Source organism: Chroicocephalus ridibundus, chromosome 10 (assembly GCF_963924245.1).
Source record: "Chroicocephalus ridibundus chromosome 10, bChrRid1.1, whole genome shotgun sequence".
NCBI classification, from domain to species: domain Eukaryota; kingdom Metazoa; phylum Chordata; class Aves; order Charadriiformes; family Laridae; genus Chroicocephalus; species Chroicocephalus ridibundus.
The window spans coordinates 7418728-7438755 of record NC_086293.1 but is presented as its reverse complement, the minus strand read 5'-3'; the positions used below and the strand labels follow the sequence as shown (position 1 = coordinate 7438755).

The window sequence follows — 20028 nt, the reverse complement described above, 5'->3', positions numbered from 1 at the left end:
CGCACCGCGCCGGAGGTACCGAGGAGGACGCAGGGGAGGCAGCGGCACAGGTCCAGCCCCGGGGTAGCGGCAGCGCGGAGCCGATGGCGGAGCCGGGCAGCTGCCACCTCAGGATAACGGAGGACAGGGCGGAGCGAAAGGGGAGTGCTTCCGGCCACCTCAGCAGGCGCCTTCCGGTGCCGCTTCACCGCCGTGGGCGTCGCGCTCAGCAGCCGTACGCACCGGAGGCCGCGCAGGGCGAGGGAAACAACCGGCAGCAGCCACAGGGCTCTAACCTCGAGGAGGAGCAGCAGCAGAACGGGGAGTGTGAGGCGCCGCTCTCCGCCGCTGCCGCCATGCTGAACATCTTCCGCTCCATCCCCACGCAGATGGTAGGGCAGCCATCGCCGGAGGCCTGGCCGCGCCCGGGCCCGCGTCCCCTTGCCGCTGCCGGCGGGTGGTGTCGGCGGCGTCGTTCCCCTTCCTCCGTGCGGTGTCGGCACCTGGGCGTGAGGAACTGCTGGGGGGCTCCGTATCATTTCCGTGTTTTGGTCTGAAAAGTCGAGGTTTAGCGTGCTGTACGGTGAAGGTAACGCACAGCCCTGCAACCCAGCCCCGTCTCTGCTGCTCTCTCTGTGCTATATGGCCGTGCTAGAAAGCACAGTGTTTTCATCAAGAGCCACGTTTTCTAAAGTCACGCAAACGCAGGTGACATACATACCACGTATATATATATACTCTCTTTTGTGGCCTTATGGTTTTTACATAGTGATACAAAACTGGCTACAATGATATTTTGAACTTGCATTACTTCTCCTGAACAGACAGTGCTGGCTTTTATTTTTAGATGATGCGGTCAAGATTGTAGGGGAAGTGTTAAGTGAATTAAGAGCTTAATTCTTTTACACTTTAAATCCAGATGCTGTAAAAAAAAAAAAATCCCAGTCTGGTGTGAAAGTTGAACAAAAAAGCTGAGAACCTGTGGTCAGGCTGACTAGGCTCTAACCTGAAAGTGTTTAATTGGTTGGTTTGTGTTTTGGGTAATTAACAAAAAAATATCTCTTTCCACAGGACTACAAGGGCCAAAAATTAGCAGAACAGATTTTTCAAGGAATCATTCTTGTCTCTGCAGTAAGTATACTAGAACTATGGGTGATAACGTACAGGACTATTTTCTTTTCTGATCTTACAAACAAGTTTGGGTTTTCTGACAGTTTGGCGTATCTGGGTCATTAAAAGCTTTAGACAAAAATCAGAAGGGCTGTTGGGGATTAATACTTTTCTTCTTTCAATCTTTCATTTCATTATTGGCCTACAATTTTGAAAACAAGGTTGGAAAGATGTATGAACTGTGCTTTTGAAAAACCTGTATTTTTCTACTTAACTTTATCCCTTTTACCCCCCAACTTAATCATGGCATAAGAAATGTTTCTGTTTCTTTAAAGTTTGATCTTTTTAATATATATGTTTTTTTGCAGGTAATTGGTTTCATCTATGGATACATCACTGAACAGTTTGGATGGACTGTCTACATAGTTATGGCTGGATTTGCTTTATCATGTTTGGTAAGAATTTTTTTTCCCCAAACCAGAAAATACATGCACTATTTAACCTGAAATAATTGTTAAATTAAGGGGCTGTCAGCACAGACAAACGTTTGCTATGTAATTCAGACTGTTATTACATATCTGTACTTTTTTTGATCTGTAGAAAGTGCTTTACAAGCCAGTAAGTGCTTTTTCCCAAATGCTAGTAAGATTTTAGAGAACACTGCAATACTGCTTTTGAATTAGTTTTTCATTCCAATTAGGCGTTACTTTTAAGTCAAGCTGATAGCACTGAAAACATAATGGACAGTAAGGCTTTCTGTGGAGTAACAGCTTGTCATGAGAACTTCGCAGCTGGCCCATGCCGACTGAGGAGAGGGGCTAGGACACAAAGTAGTGAATTACACGAGTAATTCATATTCCTACACACAAGGTGTCCCGTTCCAATTGGCGTGCACTGAATGTGGTTTTACACATGGTTCTTACACCTTTCAAGTGTTCAGATACAGCGTGATTTGATTGATCACTACTTAACACACACACACTCTACTGGTTTGAAAAGCAACTGTAATTCTATGGCATCATAATCCATCTGGTTCTTATTTGCTCTAAACATCCCTGGAGTTGGTCTCACTACAGCCGCTTATCTCCGACGCCAGATAACGGGAGGGTTTCACAGAGGTATAGAGTGGCTGGGACGCTGGTGTTATCTCGGTAATCTAGGGGTATCCTTTTTTACTCCAGGGTGGGTGCTGTCAGCATCCTCCTTGCAATGAGCTGGGGCTCATCGTATACAATGTCTGTCTATATCTCTATAGTATGAATTTGTATGAACTTTCTTAAAGACTAATTGGTATAATAGTTAAGGAATGAGATTTTCCTAACAAGCTGTACAAAACACTTACCTATAGCATCTTGATTTACACATTCTGACTTCATTCCTTTTCCCTAAGCTAACACTGCCTCCGTGGCCTATGTATCGCCGCAATCCTCTGAAGTGGCTACCTGTCCAGGAGTCAGGAACAGAAGAAAAGAAGCAAGCAGACAGAAAGCCAAAGAGACATGCTAAAAGCTAAAAAATGTGGTTCTTCATGCTGTTACTTCATTAATTTTTTTTAAATGCATTTCCACTGGGGAGATATCTCATGGCTTAGTGTTTGGTTTTTTTCTTACTACTGTCATGGCAAACGAGTATACTTTGTATACTACCCTGAGTACACCAAGATCTGCAGAGAGCATGAAGGCTCTCTAAATTTTGGCTGGAGTTTCAGTGAAGTCACTGGGAAAGGAAGGGGTGGAGGCATTAACTTTACGCAGCTACTGGAGGTCATATCTCACTCAAGTATTTTACTAAAAAGGAACCCAGACAATCAAATCAAGTCTAGTTAAGGTGTTGCCATAGCCTAAAAGATAATATACAGCTGGACTTCTACTAAAATATCTCTAATCGTGTGTAAAACAAGCTAGCAGTAGTGTCAGGTTGTAAAAAGTACTGTAAAACAGTACATACCCCTTTGTTCTGAAAAATGCTAAGAATTGGAAAGTGTTCTAGGATAGAAGAGTGCAGAGTGGCAGCTTTTGTTTAAAGTATATTTGCCTGGGTAAAGAAAGTAACATCTCTGCATAATACAATAGCTCTGGAAACCTTTTAACTTGAGTATCTAGTACACATGAGAGGCAGCAGGATCCACAGGTATTGCACATTTTTGCTACTGTGATGTTAGTCTCCCTCAGAGGTGCCAAAGGTTACAATATTTAAGCTAGAGGCAAGGAAAGAGACAGTTGTGCATTTAAAATTTTATTTTACAAATTGAATTCCCTTTTGACTTCTTTACCCTTTAAAAAAAATACAACACGTGCTTTTTCTGTAGTGATGGTACACGACAACACCTGGGCATGTGTCGCAACACAGTCTGGACGCAAAGAAAGGGAAAAGCTAAGATGCCCGTTTCTCTAAGCAACCCTGGTCTTGGGCACTCTCATTCCTAAAAGGAATTAGTATTTGTAAGGCAAAGGTATTTCTCCAGCTGGGACCATGGTAACCATGGCTGTGTTCCTTTCAAACATTTTCAGTCTTATTTTATCCAGTTACCAAATACTTTCCACCACCTTGGTGACTGCCTTAGCAATAAGACACAAAAGCAAAGTCTCTGCTTAAAAGCAGTACAACTGCCCCCTTTAGCAATTTAACTTGGCAATTTACAGAACCTGGAGGGCTTTTGGTGCTACAAAAATTAGTAATTGTTTCTCTCTGCTAAATTTTCACAACTACGTGATGTAATAGCTTATAGCCTATCACACTGTAGCCTCCACAGAGATTTCATTACCATATTTAGTATGTGACCATACCAAAAATCTTGCTATGACAAATTCAAACCCAAACCATCTTTTTTTTTTTTTGACACTCCTTTGTATACAAAACTTGGTATCTGTCCCTCTTTGCATCTATAAAAAACAACTTTTTAAAGTTTCATTAAGAGAACATAAACTAAACTAAACAGTTTCTCTTCTGAGAAAGTGATAGCCTGGTTCACATTTTAACATGAAAAAATATTACTACAAACTATAACCTTTTTTGCAAGTTCAAGTCCTTATTCCAGCAAAGCAGGTCAATGGATTGTAAGCTGGTCCAATCTATCAAATGAGCGATAAACCAGTCCTTTTCTCTCAGGAAAACATTTGCTCAGAACTTCACATTTTCTTCAAGAAATTTCAGATGGCGTACCTTCGCACTGTAACTTGTGTACTTCTCTCCCATATGCTCCCGCAACTGCAGCTATTTAGAACACACACAAAAAAAAAAAATCACAAAATTTATTGACACTAAAAAAGCAGGAACTACCAAAATATTAATAAAAAACAACACCAAAGCACTCAACTGAAAGCAGCAAGTGAAGTTTGACTTCACAGATGGGAGGGATGAAAAATGGAAGAGACTTTATTGCCTGGAAGCAAATGAGTTCCAAATCCCACCCGCCAATTTAAAATATAAGTCAGATCTTCAGAGGTTATACTAACTCATGCAATATTTTATTTGTAACCAAGTTTTGAATCAAATGTGCTGGAGGTATTTCTCACTCACCCTAACAGGAATAGACATTAAACTGTTTCTCACTTTGGACCTGAGGGGCACGAGGCAAGCAATGTGAAGGTAAAAACTTATGGGTCAAAAGAAATTATTGGGGAAACGCCACAGAGTAAAGTTATTCGCATCCCTTGCATCTTCCACAAACTCAGGGATCATGGTACAATTCTAAAGCTCCTATGCTTTCTGAAGAACGTGTGGTTGAACATAGCCTACATTCAGAATCAAACTTTTTAAGATTGAAAATTACAACATACTTAGGCCCTTGCCTGCCAATGACTACATAAACACTTTCTGGAATCAAGGTTTGCACCACTGTATCAGTATCTAAAAAAAACAAAAGGGGTGTGGGGTGGTGGGGCAAAGACCCTGCTCATTCATCTAGGTTTACAAAATTAAACAACTTTATTACGAAAGACAGTCACCTCTCTTTTCACTTCATCGTCTTCCTCCATGATGCTGTACGCCTTCTCAAGAAGTTTCACTCCCAGTCCTTGCACCACATCAGATCTCAGGATTTCAACCATTCTCCTAATCTTCTCAGGAACTGATAACATATCTATGAAAAAAATATATCAATGCAGTAATAATTTCTTTCAGTGTAGTCAATTTTCATATTCCATGGAGAAGAATAATACGGCATGACTATAAGTATTACCACAGAACGCCAGCTGACCATTTGCATGAAACAACTGTTCCTGTGAACTGGCTAGCTACAATGATCAACAAACCATGGGGAGTCGGAAGCACTCAGATGGTAACCTAAGACACCAGAGAGTACAAAGTCAACGCAGACACAGTTTGCACAATTAGATGCCTGTAACTTCATTTCAGGTGGTTCCTGTATACTATATCACAAATATAATTTGCATGAAGAGTACTATTCTCTAATATTACAACACTACCCAAATATTTTAATAATTCAATCACTTGTACTTACAGCAAATGTAAAAAAGTTTAATCACTGTAAAGCACTAATGGCATCATTTCTGCCATCTGCCTATTTGTCACAACAGCCTTTGAGCTGAAGCTGCCAAGGAGAGAGTCATTTTATAAGGGGAGGCCTCCATTAGAAACTTAACTGAGAACATGAGCTTGCTCTTTTAATCATGGAAATCAACATTATTTTCATAGAATGCATCACCTTCTGAAAATAAAATATCTGATCTAATTAAATAAGTTTCAGCTTAGAAATGCAGCAGCCCTGTCATCCCAAATGGTATTAAGTAAATAGCTGGGGGATCTCACTGAACAATACTTGAGAGTGAGAAAAACAGACAGAAAAAAAAGAACCACTGAAATTTGTACCTTCAACATTCTGTCATACCTGTTTAGAGACAAACTCTTTCAATGTATTTTACTTTAGCTATGCAGAATCAACTTCAGAGAAAAAAAGCGTTCTCCCGTTGCTTTGCCTATCGCCAGAGTAGTTACAAGCAGAATCCTTAGCATTTAAGTGAATAAGCACAAGATCTGAGACTTACACAAAACTCCAGTGTTTAATGCTTTGTGTACAATTTCAGCTTTATCCGTCATTCACAAAGCTTTACAGCTATCGAATCGTTTGAATGCCTTAAAAATCTTATTTCAAAATGCTCAACTCCAACTGTTCATTTTGGAAGCTTCTAAGTCACATGGTGAAAAATTAAGAATTACACAGATCGATCACACGTTCCTTTCATTGGCAAGTAAACCACAACTACAGCAGTTTTGGACACAAAATTATTTAGAAAGATGTTTACTTCTCTAAGCATTGTTGAGAAGAAATAAAAGTGCATTGTCTTCTGTTGCCCACTAGCAGGTTTTCTTTGGTTATTAGCAGTTGACAACCACTCACTTAATGTAATAACAGAGCAACAAACCTGAAGGAATCTCTTCAAATTTTAATTCCTCTGATTCATCAGGTGATTTTCCATGCAAAATCAAAGTGTCTCGATATCTTCTATGAAGTTTAAACTCTGGGGCTGGAGTCGAGGTTACACAGTATTCAGAGTTCTCCTTAGAGTCCATTTTCAGTGTCCGTGTCATTAACTGCACCAAGTCATTCATTTCATTCATATTGCTTTTTCTAATAGAGGAGAAGTAAGATGCAATTCAGTCACCATTCATGATGCATCTTCCCCCTTTCAATATTTTGGTGAGTTTCAGCAAGTACTCCATGTTAAATTGTTTCTTGTGGTGCAGTTTTATCAATAGCAACATTATCAGCATTTGACCTAACACAGGCTCAGAGCCCATTCTCTTAGCAACAATTCACAATCCTGTTGGCTACAGCTACCTGTCTAGCTGCACCTGTGGTAATGCAACAAATAATATTTGTTGAAAAGTTGCTTACGCTGACAAAATCAGAAATAAAATCAGCCTCATTCACATATTGGCACCTTTAAACTCATGCTTTTATCCTATCCTGACAGCCTATGTCCTTTGATGCTGGAAGACTGGTTTGCTGGGAAGCTGTAGGTGACAAGAAGCAGAGGTACACAATCACACGTCCCAGAAAGCCAAGCATGGAAAATTTATAGTCACAGAGGGGCAACTGTTAAATAGAGTTCGTTTTCTTTATGCATCACATACTTCTTCAGTCACTCACTATGTAGAGATAAAGCGTGAAAGCAATTCCTGCCATTTCTTCCCACTCTAAGTCAAGGTCCGATGTAGCAATGAAAACCCTTGCGCAGTATCAAACGAAATACTTACTTCTCCTTGGAATCACCATCAGACTTATCTGTAGAGCTTGTGGAAGAGCTTAACTCATCATCAGATGGGCAATGGGTTACTCCCTTTCTCTGAGGGAATAAATGACAAAAATTCTAATAGTCAAAAGTAACTTATCAATATGGCATGAATTACTGTTCTTACACAGAAAAAAACCCAACCTATTTCAACAACCATATATTTACAGATGGAGCTTGATAATGTTTGAAAGGTGTAACCTTTGTTTTTAAACACAAACTAATATACAGGACATACTTTATGGAATGCTTATTTAACTAGCATTGCATCTCAGTCGTGCAGTTTTAACCACTATAAATGCTTCACCAAGTGCCTCTATCAAAACCACTTAAATCACGTATGTTTATAATATGGCTCTCTAAGAACAGGCGAAGTCATTACCCTTAGCCCATATACTGGTCTTTAATACACATTTTAAAATAATATTTAAATACATTTTTATCAGGTCAGTAAGCTCCCAGCATTCCCTAAACCATATAGAGACTTTAGCTACTCGTGCCTGTCCAGCCTGGTGTTCAGTGCACAGCACAATATGCACAAACATCACTGGCATATGCACATACAATTAGTGTGTACTAACCTTACGGAATCTCAGTTTGCGAATGCAGGTGAAATTTTTGCATTTAGATACCAGTTATAAGCATACACACAAAGGTAAAACTTGCAAAACAACTTCCATGCAAGTACTGGGCTGAGGAAAATAGAGCCTACACTGAAATTTCAGACTACAACTTCTTCACAGTTACTCTTCTGCATTTATTGCTATTAATAACGTTCCCCTGATGTTGCAGAAGACTTTGTCCAATGTTTGTTTAAGATCTTAAAAAAAACTTTCTAAATAGACAAGGAAGACAATGTTAACAGAAACTATTAACTTTTTATCTAGCAACTATTCTTTTTTGCCAGCACATAAATGTATGCACTTAACATGACTGAAGATTTTAAAAAAAAAAAAAAAATAGAAACGTTCATACACCACTACCAAAGCAAAATTACGTGTACCAGGCTAAAGGTAGTGTGTTGTTAATGGAAATTCAAAGCAGACTCTTCATCTATAACTAAAACATAGTTCAGGATAAAGTTTTTCCCGTACAAAATAAAACAAACACTGCAATTTAGAGAGCCCATAACAATCAGTAAGAGATGCTTAGTCTTCATCTCCAACAAGTGGAGTGAAAATGCACAGCGAGCCTGGAATTTTAAACTGATCCAGTAAAACAAAAAGGTGGATTAGACATCTGTACTCTACCCCTGGGACTTACAGAGTAATCTATAAAGAACTCTGCACTCTTATTGACTGAGAGTTTCTTCCACACATAGAGGGTTTTTTTTAAATATTATTTTCTTCCCAAATTGTGCCTGCATTTAAATATTTCAAAAGCAGATGACCCCAGTTTACCTGAGAAATACTGGGATCTGATGAGGACTGAGCAACTTTAACATGATTTTCCATATGTGATTTTGCTTCAACTACTGCACTATTTGACGTTCGTCTTGCTGGAATCACTGGAAGGATGACATTTTTACAATATTTACAACTTAGCTGCATGTATTTTGAATTAGTTTCATGCTCATGCAAGAAAAAGTCTATCACCTTGCAGAAGACAGGCAGGTAGGTATTCTGCTAAGAGAAAACACTGAAGCTCCTATCTGAAAGGTGTATATTCTGCGCTTCGCCTACATTTCAAAGACAAGTTGTCACCACTAAACACAATTGAACATAACTGAGTAAGAAGCAGAAAAATACAGACATGTTAACAGAAATTTTTATTTAACACATAACTAGACCCTTAGTGCATCTTTCTGAAGATGTTAGTGACGAACAGACAGCAAGTTATAATTTCTTCACAAAGAAGTTACCGGCCTACTTACATATAGCATGTTCACATGCAAACATAAAAATTACCAGAAGGGAACATCTCCTCCTGAGACTGTTTCAGCCTCCTTCGCTCTCTTGCTGACAAGGGCCGCTCCTTCAAAAGAAGTTAATTTGATATTAATTCGCAATAGTCACACTGACTTTTGTTATCTAATCACCTATAAAGTGAAAAAACTTTTTCAACTGTCATGGAAGAGAGAGCTATTAGAGTAGACTTTCTGATCGTCTAACAAATGCTTAGTTATTTACTGCAAAACAGCCTTGGTCAATGAGACTAATACACACGCTAAAAGGAGCTTCTGACCTCCCTGGTTCAGCAAGGCAACTTCTCGTCCTGCACTGACCAGGTGCTTGAGAGGACACACACTGGGAACAAACTGCTCAGAAGGAACAAGAGGCAAAAATAAGCTGACACAGCATTCAGCACTAACCTTTGAAATGACAGCTTGGCTGGTTTTGGTGCTATTTACAGATTCAGAGACTTCAGCAGCGTGGCGCTCTGCACACCTCTGTGTTGTCTTTGCGTTCACATCAGAAGGAAAAGGTAAAGGCCGCGGAGCAGCTGCTCTGAACTTGAAAGAGAAGGGAGCAAGAATTTACACTTTTTTTATTAAAAGTTAAAAGACTTTGCAATCTAGAAGACTTTCTTGTGTGGTAAGGCTGGATGCCAGAGGTTTTGGATCCTACTGTAACCTCCTTACATCTCCCAGCTTCACCCCTCCCTCTCCACACCTCATCTTGTCTACACTTTCCTTCTCTCCACGGCTGTATCCTGTCCCCCTCCTCCCAGACTATTTTTCAGCCCATGTTTTCGCAACAACTGTCCCCACCCTCAAATATCACAAGAAACATAGGGTATCATACTGAAAACCTATCTCCACCTTCTCTGTCGGTGGAGAGAGAGAAGTATAGCCGGTGCCTGTCCCCAAAGAAATCTCTCTGCTCAGTGCGGAAGCATTGACAGGGGCCCTATATTATGTGCATGCTTAGAGTTCGCACTCAGGGCAGTCGTTACATGGGCCTGTTCTAAAATACTAGCAATCTACTACTCGCTGCAAGTGGCCTTATCCACAACAGTCAGGAAAAGTACTGCTATATATTTTATAGTCACAGTGAGAAGCCCTGATAGAAATCGCTAGAAAAGACTGCAGCACAGCAAAGGCAAAGCCCCCAGTTCACTGTTTCCCTGCGCCCACCTGGCACACCCACCTCACACCTGTGAGGGTTACTGAGATTTTCAAAGATTTACACCGACTGCTTCTAAAGGACACCTTGACTGTTCTGCATTTTGTTACCAACGAAGTTATACAGATACACATGAAACTAGAACAGCATAAGCCCTCCACCCTCTTTTTTAAAAAACAGATCCCATTTTTGAAGAGCAAAAAGGTGCAGGAGCCTTAAAGGAAAGAGGAGAATTATTTGAGTATCCGTACCTTCTCTGAACAGGCTTCAGCTACCTCTCTCTTCTTCTGCCGTCGCTGCCGTGAGAGAGAGGGTTCACTGACAGAACTATGAGGCTGCAAGTGGGAGGTAATTTTTTCCTGAGCGTCTCCCGAAGCTCCAAGACAGACTTCGTCCTAAAAAAAAGTATTTTTAAAGAAGGCAGACATGCCATTTCCAGATTTACACATATACAGTTTTTTAAAAAAAATCAACACAGGCCACTTTCCTATTTGTATGGCACCCACCTTAACGTATCACAGTTACAAACCAATACTCTTACCTGATAGTTAGAAAAAATACCTGCTGTACCAGTGTTTTTAAGCTACTAAACCTTCAAAGAAGGACACTTACTTGAACTACAACAGGAACAAATGGTGCTAGTAGCTTTTCAGTAGAATCCAAGCTCTACAATAGATAATGATTTCTCATTAGAAAAGTGTGTACAAAGATCTCATTGTAGACCAAAACGCAATGAAAAGATGATCATCACCTAGTAGCTCCCCATCCAAATCTGGACCAACTCGATATTAGCCAGGCCTATTTAGAACATAGAACAAAGAAGTTACAAAACTATTCTTGCCATCTCTCTTCTCAGCTGGAAAAGAAAGCTGTTCCCTGTAAAAACAGAATTCCATCATCTAGATGCAAGCCTAAAACTACTTCACTGTGTTGCCTTTGCAAATCTGAAGCCAAGGCTCCCAACTACTTGAACATCTCAATAATTACATCAGTAGCATCCTACTTAAACAGAAAAGCGTGTGCAGCAGCTCTCTAGATTTTAAGAGCTGGTCACTAGTAAAATCTATCTTAAAGTCTATTTCAAGTAAGCATAAATGCATTACCAGGTCAGTTTGCTTTTGGTCTTTTGATTCAGGCTGCAGGAGTTTCAAAGTATCACCATGTTCTTCTATAGCATCCACAGAAGACTGCTTGGACTCAATATTTTCAACTTTAAAAGCTTGCTTTGATCTTTGCTGTAGTCCATCTTCTTTAATTGGTGGGCTACTGGATGTTATTTTAGAATTCCCTGGAACATTTAAATACTTTGCTTGATTGTTCTCTGGAATATGCTCACTGCCACACTTCTCACTTCCGTGCTTCATTTTTTCAGATGGTAAGATATCAATATTCACTTCACTAACTGTAGCTAAGGAGTCTCCCAGGTTGTTCAAATCATTATTGCTTGGTTCTCTTTCCAACTCAACAGCTGGTTTCTCCGAGGGACAAAACTTGGTGGCCTTATATTTGATAATGGCGTCTTCTTCATTCTAGAGTTAAAAGGAAGACCAAAAAATTAATTACCTTTTGGGTATTATGCACATATGAAAGAATCCTCTGAGCACCAAAGGAAAATGTCATGGTTCCAGCTGGGATGGAGTTAACTTTCTTGCTAGCAGCTGGTATAGTGCTATGTTTTGGATTTCGGATGAGAAATAGTGTTGATAGCACACTGGTGGTTTTTGGTTGTTGCTAAGCAATCAAGGCCTTTTCTGCTCCTCATATCACCCTGGCAAGAGCAGACTAGGACGGCACAAGACGTTGGGAGGAGACACAGCTGGGACAGCTGACCCCAACTGATCCAAAGGCGATTTCACACCACGTGACGTCATGCTCGCTATATAAAGCTAGGGGAAGAAGGAAGAGAGGGGACATTCGGAGTGATGACATTTATCTTCCCAAGTAACCATTACGTGTGATGGAGCCCTGCTTTCCTGGAGATGGCTGAACACTCGCGTACCCACAGGAAGCAGAGAATGAATTCCTTGTTTCACTTTGCTTGCATGTGCGGTTTTCACTCTACCTATTAAACTATCTTCATTCCCAACCCAAGACATTTTTCTCACTTTTACTCTTTCGATTCTCTCCCACATCACAACTGAGGGGAGTGAGTGAGCAGCTGTGTGGATCTAGCTGCAGGTGGGGTTAAACCAGGACAGAAAATCATTAACATACCAGAGTACATAAACCGCAACATAATTACGATCAACTACAGATAGAGAGCCTCAAAAAAGCTGCAACCCTCATTTTTAAAGAGATACAGGCTGCATTTGCAAATGAAATCTTTGAGGCATTGGATTATACACATGCAGCACACCTACTCTTCACCAGGATCGTGAAAGAAAAGTTGTACTCCCTTGGCTCTTCCGTAAGGGAGGAGCCAACAAGTACCAACAGTTTGTAAGATGTACTACACCATACACATTCAGTATTTCAGCACTGAAAGCTTAAACCCACAATAACAGACTCATTACAGAAAACAAAAAACATGCACAAGATTAACCATTACAAAAGATTTGTAATCCACTGCAAAGAATTCCAACAATAAACAATTTTTGGTTATAATATTTTTTTTTCCAGTCAAAACCATATATTTAAAAATGATTACCGCTTAGTTTTTATCTCACAGTTAAGACATTTCAATTAGTTTTACTGATCCACAGCTGCTGATTTACTTCCACTCTTGCCTAAACACAATTCCCTCCTTAATATGAATTTTACACACTGCTAGGAATCAGATCTATGTTCTCACGAATGCTCAAGGCACTTCTTATAAAACTGAGTTTTTTCTCTAGAAAAAGCAAGTGGGTTTTGGTTTGGTTTGGTTTTTTAAAGAAAAAAATACATATATCTCACAATTTTGTATTTCCTGGCTTGCTCAAAGGAGTGGTTTTGGTGTGTAACATGAGATTCATTCTTTACTGAGACCACAGAACAAGGATCTTTAGGTTTAGAATTCACTGTTTTCTTATGACTTCTGGCTGCTTTCCTGTAAAGAAAATAAAAGTTGCTCATTCCATCACCATCAACAAGACCTATTTCTTTAGGTTATACTAATTTAAAAAAATCCACTCCACTAAAAAGCTTACATACAGACAGTATAAGACACTGGGCTTTTTCAATAGACTATGCACAACATACTCATTTTCACCTCTATAAAAGGAGCTTCAAAACAGCATTCAGACTCTGCCAGGAACGCACACTTATTCTGTATAGCACCAAGATCACTCCTGCCTGGAAGCAGTAAAAAAATTGACTAGACCTAACAAAGAAAAATAATTATATCAGTGAATACCAAAAGGAACCTGGTATTACAACTCTCAGCTGATAAACGGCCTAAAAAAACCATGTGGAAAGATGTGCATTTCTTATCACTTCCTTGAAAATACTGGTGCTTCTTTTTTTCTTTTTTTTTTGTTAACCCTCTGAATAAGCCATGCAATCCTAACCATTGCACAGTTTTATTCTGCATTTGCAGAAAAAACTAGTTTCCATTCTAATTCCCACCTATTTCGCAAAGAATCTACAGAAACTCTTACGTTCATACACTTTGTAACTGCACATAACAGAACTAATTTTATCCTGCTACAAAAAATAGGAAAAGTCGTAGAACAAAGACCACAGTAACATGAATATTTTGCACAGAATCACTCAAATGAAAATATCTTACGCCTTTGTGGCTTCCAAAAACACAGAAATCTGGTGCTTGATATACGGCTGTCGTAGTATGCTTTTCACGCTCGGTCTTTCCTCAGGTTTTTTACTGAGCATAGTTCGTATTATTTCTACCAACTGTGGGCTGTAATCCTTTGGCATGGGTGGCAACTATAGAAGACAAGGGAAATCTGACATTATTTAACATATTTATTAATAGGGGCTACTGCTAGATTATTTAGGTAGGACAGTTATATTCAGCTACATACTCTGCGTTGTTCACACACCGAAAGTTACCCAAGTGTTTAACATCAAACAGAATATAGAAATTCTAAGTGTTCTGTCTAAGAACTGTTCATAACTCTTTATTAAAATTAAAGTCCTGTGAACAGACAAAAATTTATATAAAATAAAGCCATGTTAGCTTCATTATATGCCAAAGCAAGACAGATACTTAAATAAGTTAGTGTTACCTAATAGGAAAATGGCATCACACCGATAGTGATTTAATTCTTTGCGCAATGTTTAAGCCAGAAGCAAATTAAGAAAGTAAGTCTTCTCAGAACTTTGAATTAATCAATATACTAGTTTCATAAAAGGATAACAAGAAACTCTAGCAATATCTACACGTTATTAACTCCCTGGGTCAGATATTACATCATATACTGCCACGGAAAGCCAGACTTTCAACATGTATGATGAGGCATGTAACATGCAAAGTATTTTTAACTCCATGCAATATTTCTGATTGGAAAAGATAATCTCAAATTCTAGACAGAAAATCCAAGCACAGATAAAAAAATTTTAGAAGTTTTTACCTTTCCTTCAATAATTCGATAAACCAGAGAGTTCATGTCTTTAGCATTAAAGGCATGTTTCAGTGTAGCCATTTCATAAACACAGCAGCCTAATGCCCAAACATCAGACTGAAAAAAGGGAAAAAAAAAAAAGTTTTGGGAAATTTTTATTAACTGTAGAAATTTTATCACCTGTCACTTAGTCACCTGCTTTCAGAGGCCTTTAATGACAGTAAATTAATTAAGACCAAACTCTATTGCCAACTTTTGGCTTCGGTCTCACTCTTTTGATTTTGATCAACTGAATTATTTCCTTCCAAATATCACCAGATTTTTCTGAAAAGAAGTGTAAAAATTTGCTGTTCATAGGGGCTTTCGCTTGTGTTCTTTTTAAGTACAACATTGGTTCTAACTGGCAAATGAAAATCTTTTGATTTTTCATTGGAGGAACAGTTTCCCCTCAGCTCTTGCTCATCGTAGACACTCGCGTTTATGGTACATGTGGTTTGCAGCAAGAGCTGAACAGGTATACAGAGCGTGTTTGGTTTATTTTGTTTTATTTCAAATTCACAGCAACACTCTGCTTATTTCTCTACTTAAAGTTTTGGGGTTTTTTTGGTTTTTTTAATGCTGCTGTCATGTCTAATACAGACTTTTGAGTATAAAGCTTCCAGTCTGTTAGATAATAAATTTAGAAGATGCAGCTATCTAACAGACTGATATTTTTGTTTACGTTGGCATGCTGTGCTAGGTACAGGCAGCCCGCCGACCACCTTGGCTGTGATACCTTATCACACGCTCTGATTTCCCACCTCCTGCAGCAAACACAGTTCCAGAAACAAAGGTCCCCGCAAATCTCTCCCCTATTTTTTTGTTCAGTCTTTGGGGACATCAAAGAGAGTCGGAAGCAATAAGAAATTAAAAACAATAGATAAGATTGTAAAGTTCTCAGACAAACAAAGTAAGTTATCTAATGAAGTAGAAACATTTCCATTAACATACTCTACCTTGTAGTTGTAGGGTTTGTTAGAAAAGAGTTCAGGGCTCATGTAGTATGGTGTGCCTATGAGAGTGCTGGCCATGTCATACTGGTTTTCCAACACTCTGGCTATTCCCAGGTCACCCACTTTGATTATGTTTGTTCGTGTCAGAAAAACATTTTGAGTTTTAAGATCTCTGTGCAGAATGTGCTTTTCATGTAAATACTGGGGGGGGGAAAAAACAAACCACATAGAGTTAAGTAACTCCTAATTCTACGCTGAAAAGTAAAAATCACATTACACAAGTCAAAGAGGGAATATTACAAACACAGAAAAGACACATATATCACTACCTAAGTTGGGAGTGCCCCTGCTGAAGGCAGTACTAGTGAATTAACATTGAGAATGACCGATATAGACACGAACCCAAAACTGGGCACTGCTTTAGCAAAATCTCCCTGTGTGGCTCTAATAAGCCAGCAGAAAAGAGGAAATGAAAATATAAAGTTAAGACTCAGACTTTAACTCACTTTCTGCTGCCTCCATTTCTTGACAATCATTTCTTAGTCTTAAACATAAAATTTCAGTGGAAAATACAACGTGAGCTTTGTGTAAACAGGGAATAAAATTAGTCTTATAATAAACAAGAACAGGGCAGTACTGTAGACTTGGGTATGTCTGATCACAATTGGCAACTTTAGGATAGAATTTTCTGTCCAACTTCTTAGTGTTAACATTTACACCTGTACTATAACAATTGTCTTTAAAGTTTGATACCCTCCAATTACTAAATTTCCACAGTGAGATAAGATTTAATAGGAATTATGAATTAGTAGTCTAAATTTACCATTAAAAAACACCAGCAAAACCACAGAACACAAAATACTTCTGAAATAATCTGCTCTTTTTTAAAAAAAAAAAAAAAAAGGCAAAAAATGTACATTTTGCAAATTTAATCTAAACTTTCCAACCACAGAAGCATTTCAGACTAGAATTGCAAACATTCTGGAGTTACCACTGCCTACTGTGATACAGAGGTGTAGACATAAAATATGATAGCCATTTCTTACCTAGAATAGTTAATTTGACTACAATGACCTGTGAACATTCTTAATGTACTAATAACCGTTCTATTTAGATGTTAACTGGAATCCAAAGTCTGCAGCCTAACTGTGGAATTTTTAAATGCAGAAAGAGCCAAATGAAATTTATATCTGAAGGCGACAAACTTATACTTTATTTTACCTGCAGTGCCATGGCAATCTGGACAAACCACTCCACCACCTGATTCTCAGGCAAAAGTTTGCCCTTCTGCTCCTTAAGTTTGTGATACAGATCTCCTCCCTCGCAGAAGCCCATAACAATGTATAACAGGCCATCTTCCCCCTGCCAGGACTCTCTGTAGGTGACTATGTTCGGGTGTTTCAACTGGGATAACAACTGTGCCTCCTGTTCTGCCGCTCTCCTCTCTCGGTTGGAAGCATTTTTAAGGTTTAACTTTTTGATGACGTACTGTAAAAGAAATCGCAAGGTGTATCATGAGACATGAAAGTAATCATACAGAAGCCCGAGGGAATTCCCCAAACCTAAAGGAAATACAGTATTTGAAATCACGCATTATTTTGTATGGAGACTGCGGTTTGTCTAGCAGCTATACATCATTTCTACCATTATGCCATAAAAATGGAATAGGTGTGGCTATTCTAGTCATCTACCTGAATGGTAAGATTTACTCTTCCTGATGTAAATTTTGTTGTAATCACTTTTAGGGCATCAGCTTTCCACAGAGCAATCATGCCATGGTATACACCTGACCCCTCTCTTACCTGAAAGCTTTTAAATTGAAACATCTTAAAAAATTTTTACTTACTCAATTTCAGGGTCCTTGGCAATTATTTAGGGTGTCTACTTCCCAGGCTGGCCCTATTAATTTAGTCCAGCACATTTAATTAGTGTTGAGGAATACTGCTCCCCATATACCGAGGGAACCAATTATGCAGAAATCAACAGTACCTCGTGATTTTGTGTTTCAGAAGTCTGCTGGATATTAGACAAGCTCCTCAATTCTTACAACCTGTGACGCATGACAGCTCCCAAGAGGAATATTACAAAACTAATTGTGTAAAGGATCATCTAAGTTTAAAACAAAATAGAAATTCTGTAACTACTATGTTCTACGTGACAAGCCAACTGCAAACGTATCTTCGGGCGTGGAAACCAAAAGCTTTTAGCTTTATATCGGCACCTCTCTTTAGACAATATACTACAAAAATGCAAAAAGCACACATATGGTCTAACTTTAAACCTGGCATTGGTTATATTTGGTTTAATGAGCATGTTATCCTGACAAGATTCTCAGAAGTCTATTGCGATGCTTTTCTGCCTTATTTGATAACAACTTGTGTACAAACTGGATTTAATGTTTTTTGGTTTAGGCATTTGGAGTCACTTGACTTTCTCCACAAAAAAACCCCAGCATTCAGTTCACAGTAAATACGCTTAAATAAAATGTAAGTTCTTTTGCAGAACATGTAGCACTATGCCAAAGCCAAAAAAAAAAATAATCCAAATCATCCTGCTACAGAAGAAAGTTTATAAAAGTTGACAAAAGATAAGACACAGTAAAATGCATCAAATATTTAAGATAAAATAACAACAACAAGAAAGCAAGGCTCTTGCCAATGTTAATGATCAGCCTCACGACGAAGAGGTGAAATCCCAGGACGTGTATACGGTTGAAAGTCACCTCAATGCACTGTTTACTTTCAGGACCACGAGGTTAGCAGCTCTTTGGGGGACATTGGACTATGCACCGTGGTGACTGGCCTGGAGGGAACAAGTGCTGCCATCTCTGCTATCCAGTCCATAGGTTGTAGGGATTCACCTTTGGATTCCAGCCTCTTCCCTGCCTTCATCCGGAAAGGACGGACCTCCTGATTACTGCTGGACACAAACACTCCTCCCATCATCTCCGGTCAAATCCTGGGAATAAGGCTCACAACCAAGGTTCCTGCTGCACTGCTCTGTGGATGTTCTCCATCCCCATTCCTTTATCCTCTTGCATTTTCTATCAAACACTTTTGCTTTGGCCAGGCAAGGCAGATTATTTCAAATTCCCAATCACATGGCAAACGCCTTGCACTTCAACTCTGACATAACCAAAGCTTTGCCAGGTTCTGCCGCAGTTGATACAGCAACCACAAAGCCCATCCTCCTCCCATAGAGCTGATGCCAGTGAAAGCCAACACCAGAAGCTGTTTTTTCCACCCTTGCTATCATTTTTATCTCCACCACACGTGCATGTCTTAAAGAGACTATACTAACAATAACAGGCCAAGAGGAACCTTTTCTACTTCCCGCTAAAAAGAGCGGGCTGTATTTTCCTGTCACCCAAAGGACTACCAAAGCTAGGTTTTCCTTCCCAAAACAAGGCATTATACATTTTAAAAAAAAAAGACAAGAAACATTTTTACTTAAATGAAAAAAAAAAAAGTGAGAATTTTGGTTTTATTTGTGGTTTTTTTGAGATTAAAAAGGGAAAAAAGCCACACCTTTATTAAAAGTCTTCACAGTCAAGTGAGGAAAGCAGGAACACCTCGACGGGCAAGCCCAGCTCACATGGCTGCAGCCACACCTCAACACCGTGTCACGGCCACAGCCACACCCCGGCACCAGGCCACAGCCCTGCTGGTGCCCGGGGCTGTCGCCAGGGCCACATGCCAAGGCCGGGCCACAGGCCGCACCCCCCAGCCAGCCCACGGCCCCAGCGGCACCCCCAGACCAGGCCACGGCCGTTCCCCTCGCTACCTGCTTGCTGTCCTGCCGGTGCCGCACCAGGCTCACCTCCCCGTAGCTTCCCTTCCCCACGGCTCGGAGGAAGCAGTAGGCGGCCAGGGGCATCCTCCCGCAGCCCAGGCCCGCTCAGTGCCCGGCGGCCGGGGCCCGCCCGCCCGGCAGCGCGGCCGCCGCTGCCATAGAGATCGCAGCGGCGCCCTACTGCCACAGAGAGGACGCCGCAGCGGCGCGCAGGGCGGACCGCCGCACGTCTCTATGGTGCCGGCCCTTCGCGGCCCTGCGGCGGCCATTTTGGAAGCGGGTGAGGCGGCCATGTTAAGAGTGGGCAGGGAGCCTGAGGAAGGTGTGAGGCAGG

General features: G+C 40.0%; 2 protein-coding genes across 3 annotated transcripts; one reads left to right on the top strand and one right to left on the bottom strand.

Annotated features, from left to right (window-relative positions):
* Window positions 1-71: 71 nt before the first annotated feature.
* SPCS1 (signal peptidase complex subunit 1) lies at window positions 72-2672 on the top strand. The gene is made up of 4 exons (XM_063347715.1): window positions 72-371; window positions 1051-1110; window positions 1458-1544; window positions 2480-2672. Exons 1-4 carry the CDS (start codon window positions 84-86, stop codon window positions 2600-2602), a joined length of 558 nt encoding a protein of 185 aa, XP_063203785.1. The 5' UTR covers window positions 72-83; the 3' UTR covers window positions 2603-2672.
* Window positions 2673-3359: 687 nt separating this feature from the next.
* Window positions 3360-19889, bottom strand: NEK4 (NIMA related kinase 4). Of its 2 annotated transcripts, none has more exons than XM_063347708.1 (16): window positions 19686-19889; window positions 17124-17390; window positions 15906-16103; window positions 14920-15027; window positions 14118-14272; window positions 13304-13436; window positions 11512-11937; window positions 11021-11074; window positions 10660-10803; window positions 9655-9795; window positions 9251-9317; window positions 8744-8850; window positions 7309-7397; window positions 6474-6679; window positions 5037-5170; window positions 3360-4302 (listed from the first exon to the last, which is right to left on the bottom strand). In XM_063347708.1, the coding sequence occupies exons 1-16, from the start codon at window positions 19776-19778 to the stop codon at window positions 4210-4212; spliced, it is 2415 nt and encodes an 804-aa protein (XP_063203778.1). In that variant the 5' UTR covers window positions 19779-19889; the 3' UTR covers window positions 3360-4209. The 2 variants fall into 2 exon arrangements, with proteins under 2 accessions (XP_063203778.1, XP_063203780.1); XM_063347710.1 differs by having other exon boundaries at window positions 19722-19889.
* Between the last annotated feature and the right edge of the window lie 139 nt (window positions 19890-20028).

Bases quoted from the DNA above. Each gene is read 5' to 3' on its own strand.
- SPCS1 (XM_063347715.1), top strand. From the start codon at position 84: ATGGCGGAGCCGGGCAGCTGCCACCTCAGGATAACGGAGGACAGGGCG. The intron at 372-1,050 runs GTAGGGCAGCCA...CTCTTTCCACAG, and splicing joins GCTCCATCCCCACGCAGATG to GACTACAAGGGCCAAAAATT. The intron at 1,545-2,479 runs GTAAGAATTTTT...CTTTTCCCTAAG, and splicing joins GATTTGCTTTATCATGTTTG to CTAACACTGCCTCCGTGGCC.
- NEK4 (XM_063347708.1), bottom strand. From the start codon at position 19,778: ATGCCCCTGGCCGCCTACTGCTTCCTCCGAGCCGTGGGGAAGGGAAGC. The intron at 11,075-11,511 runs GTAATGCATTTA...TATCTATTGTAG, and splicing joins ACCAAAAGCAAACTGACCTG to AGCTTGGATTCTACTGAAAA. The intron at 5,171-6,473 runs GTTTGTTGCTCT...TTTTTTTCATAG, and splicing joins ATTTGAAGAGATTCCTTCAG to ATATGTTATCAGTTCCTGAG.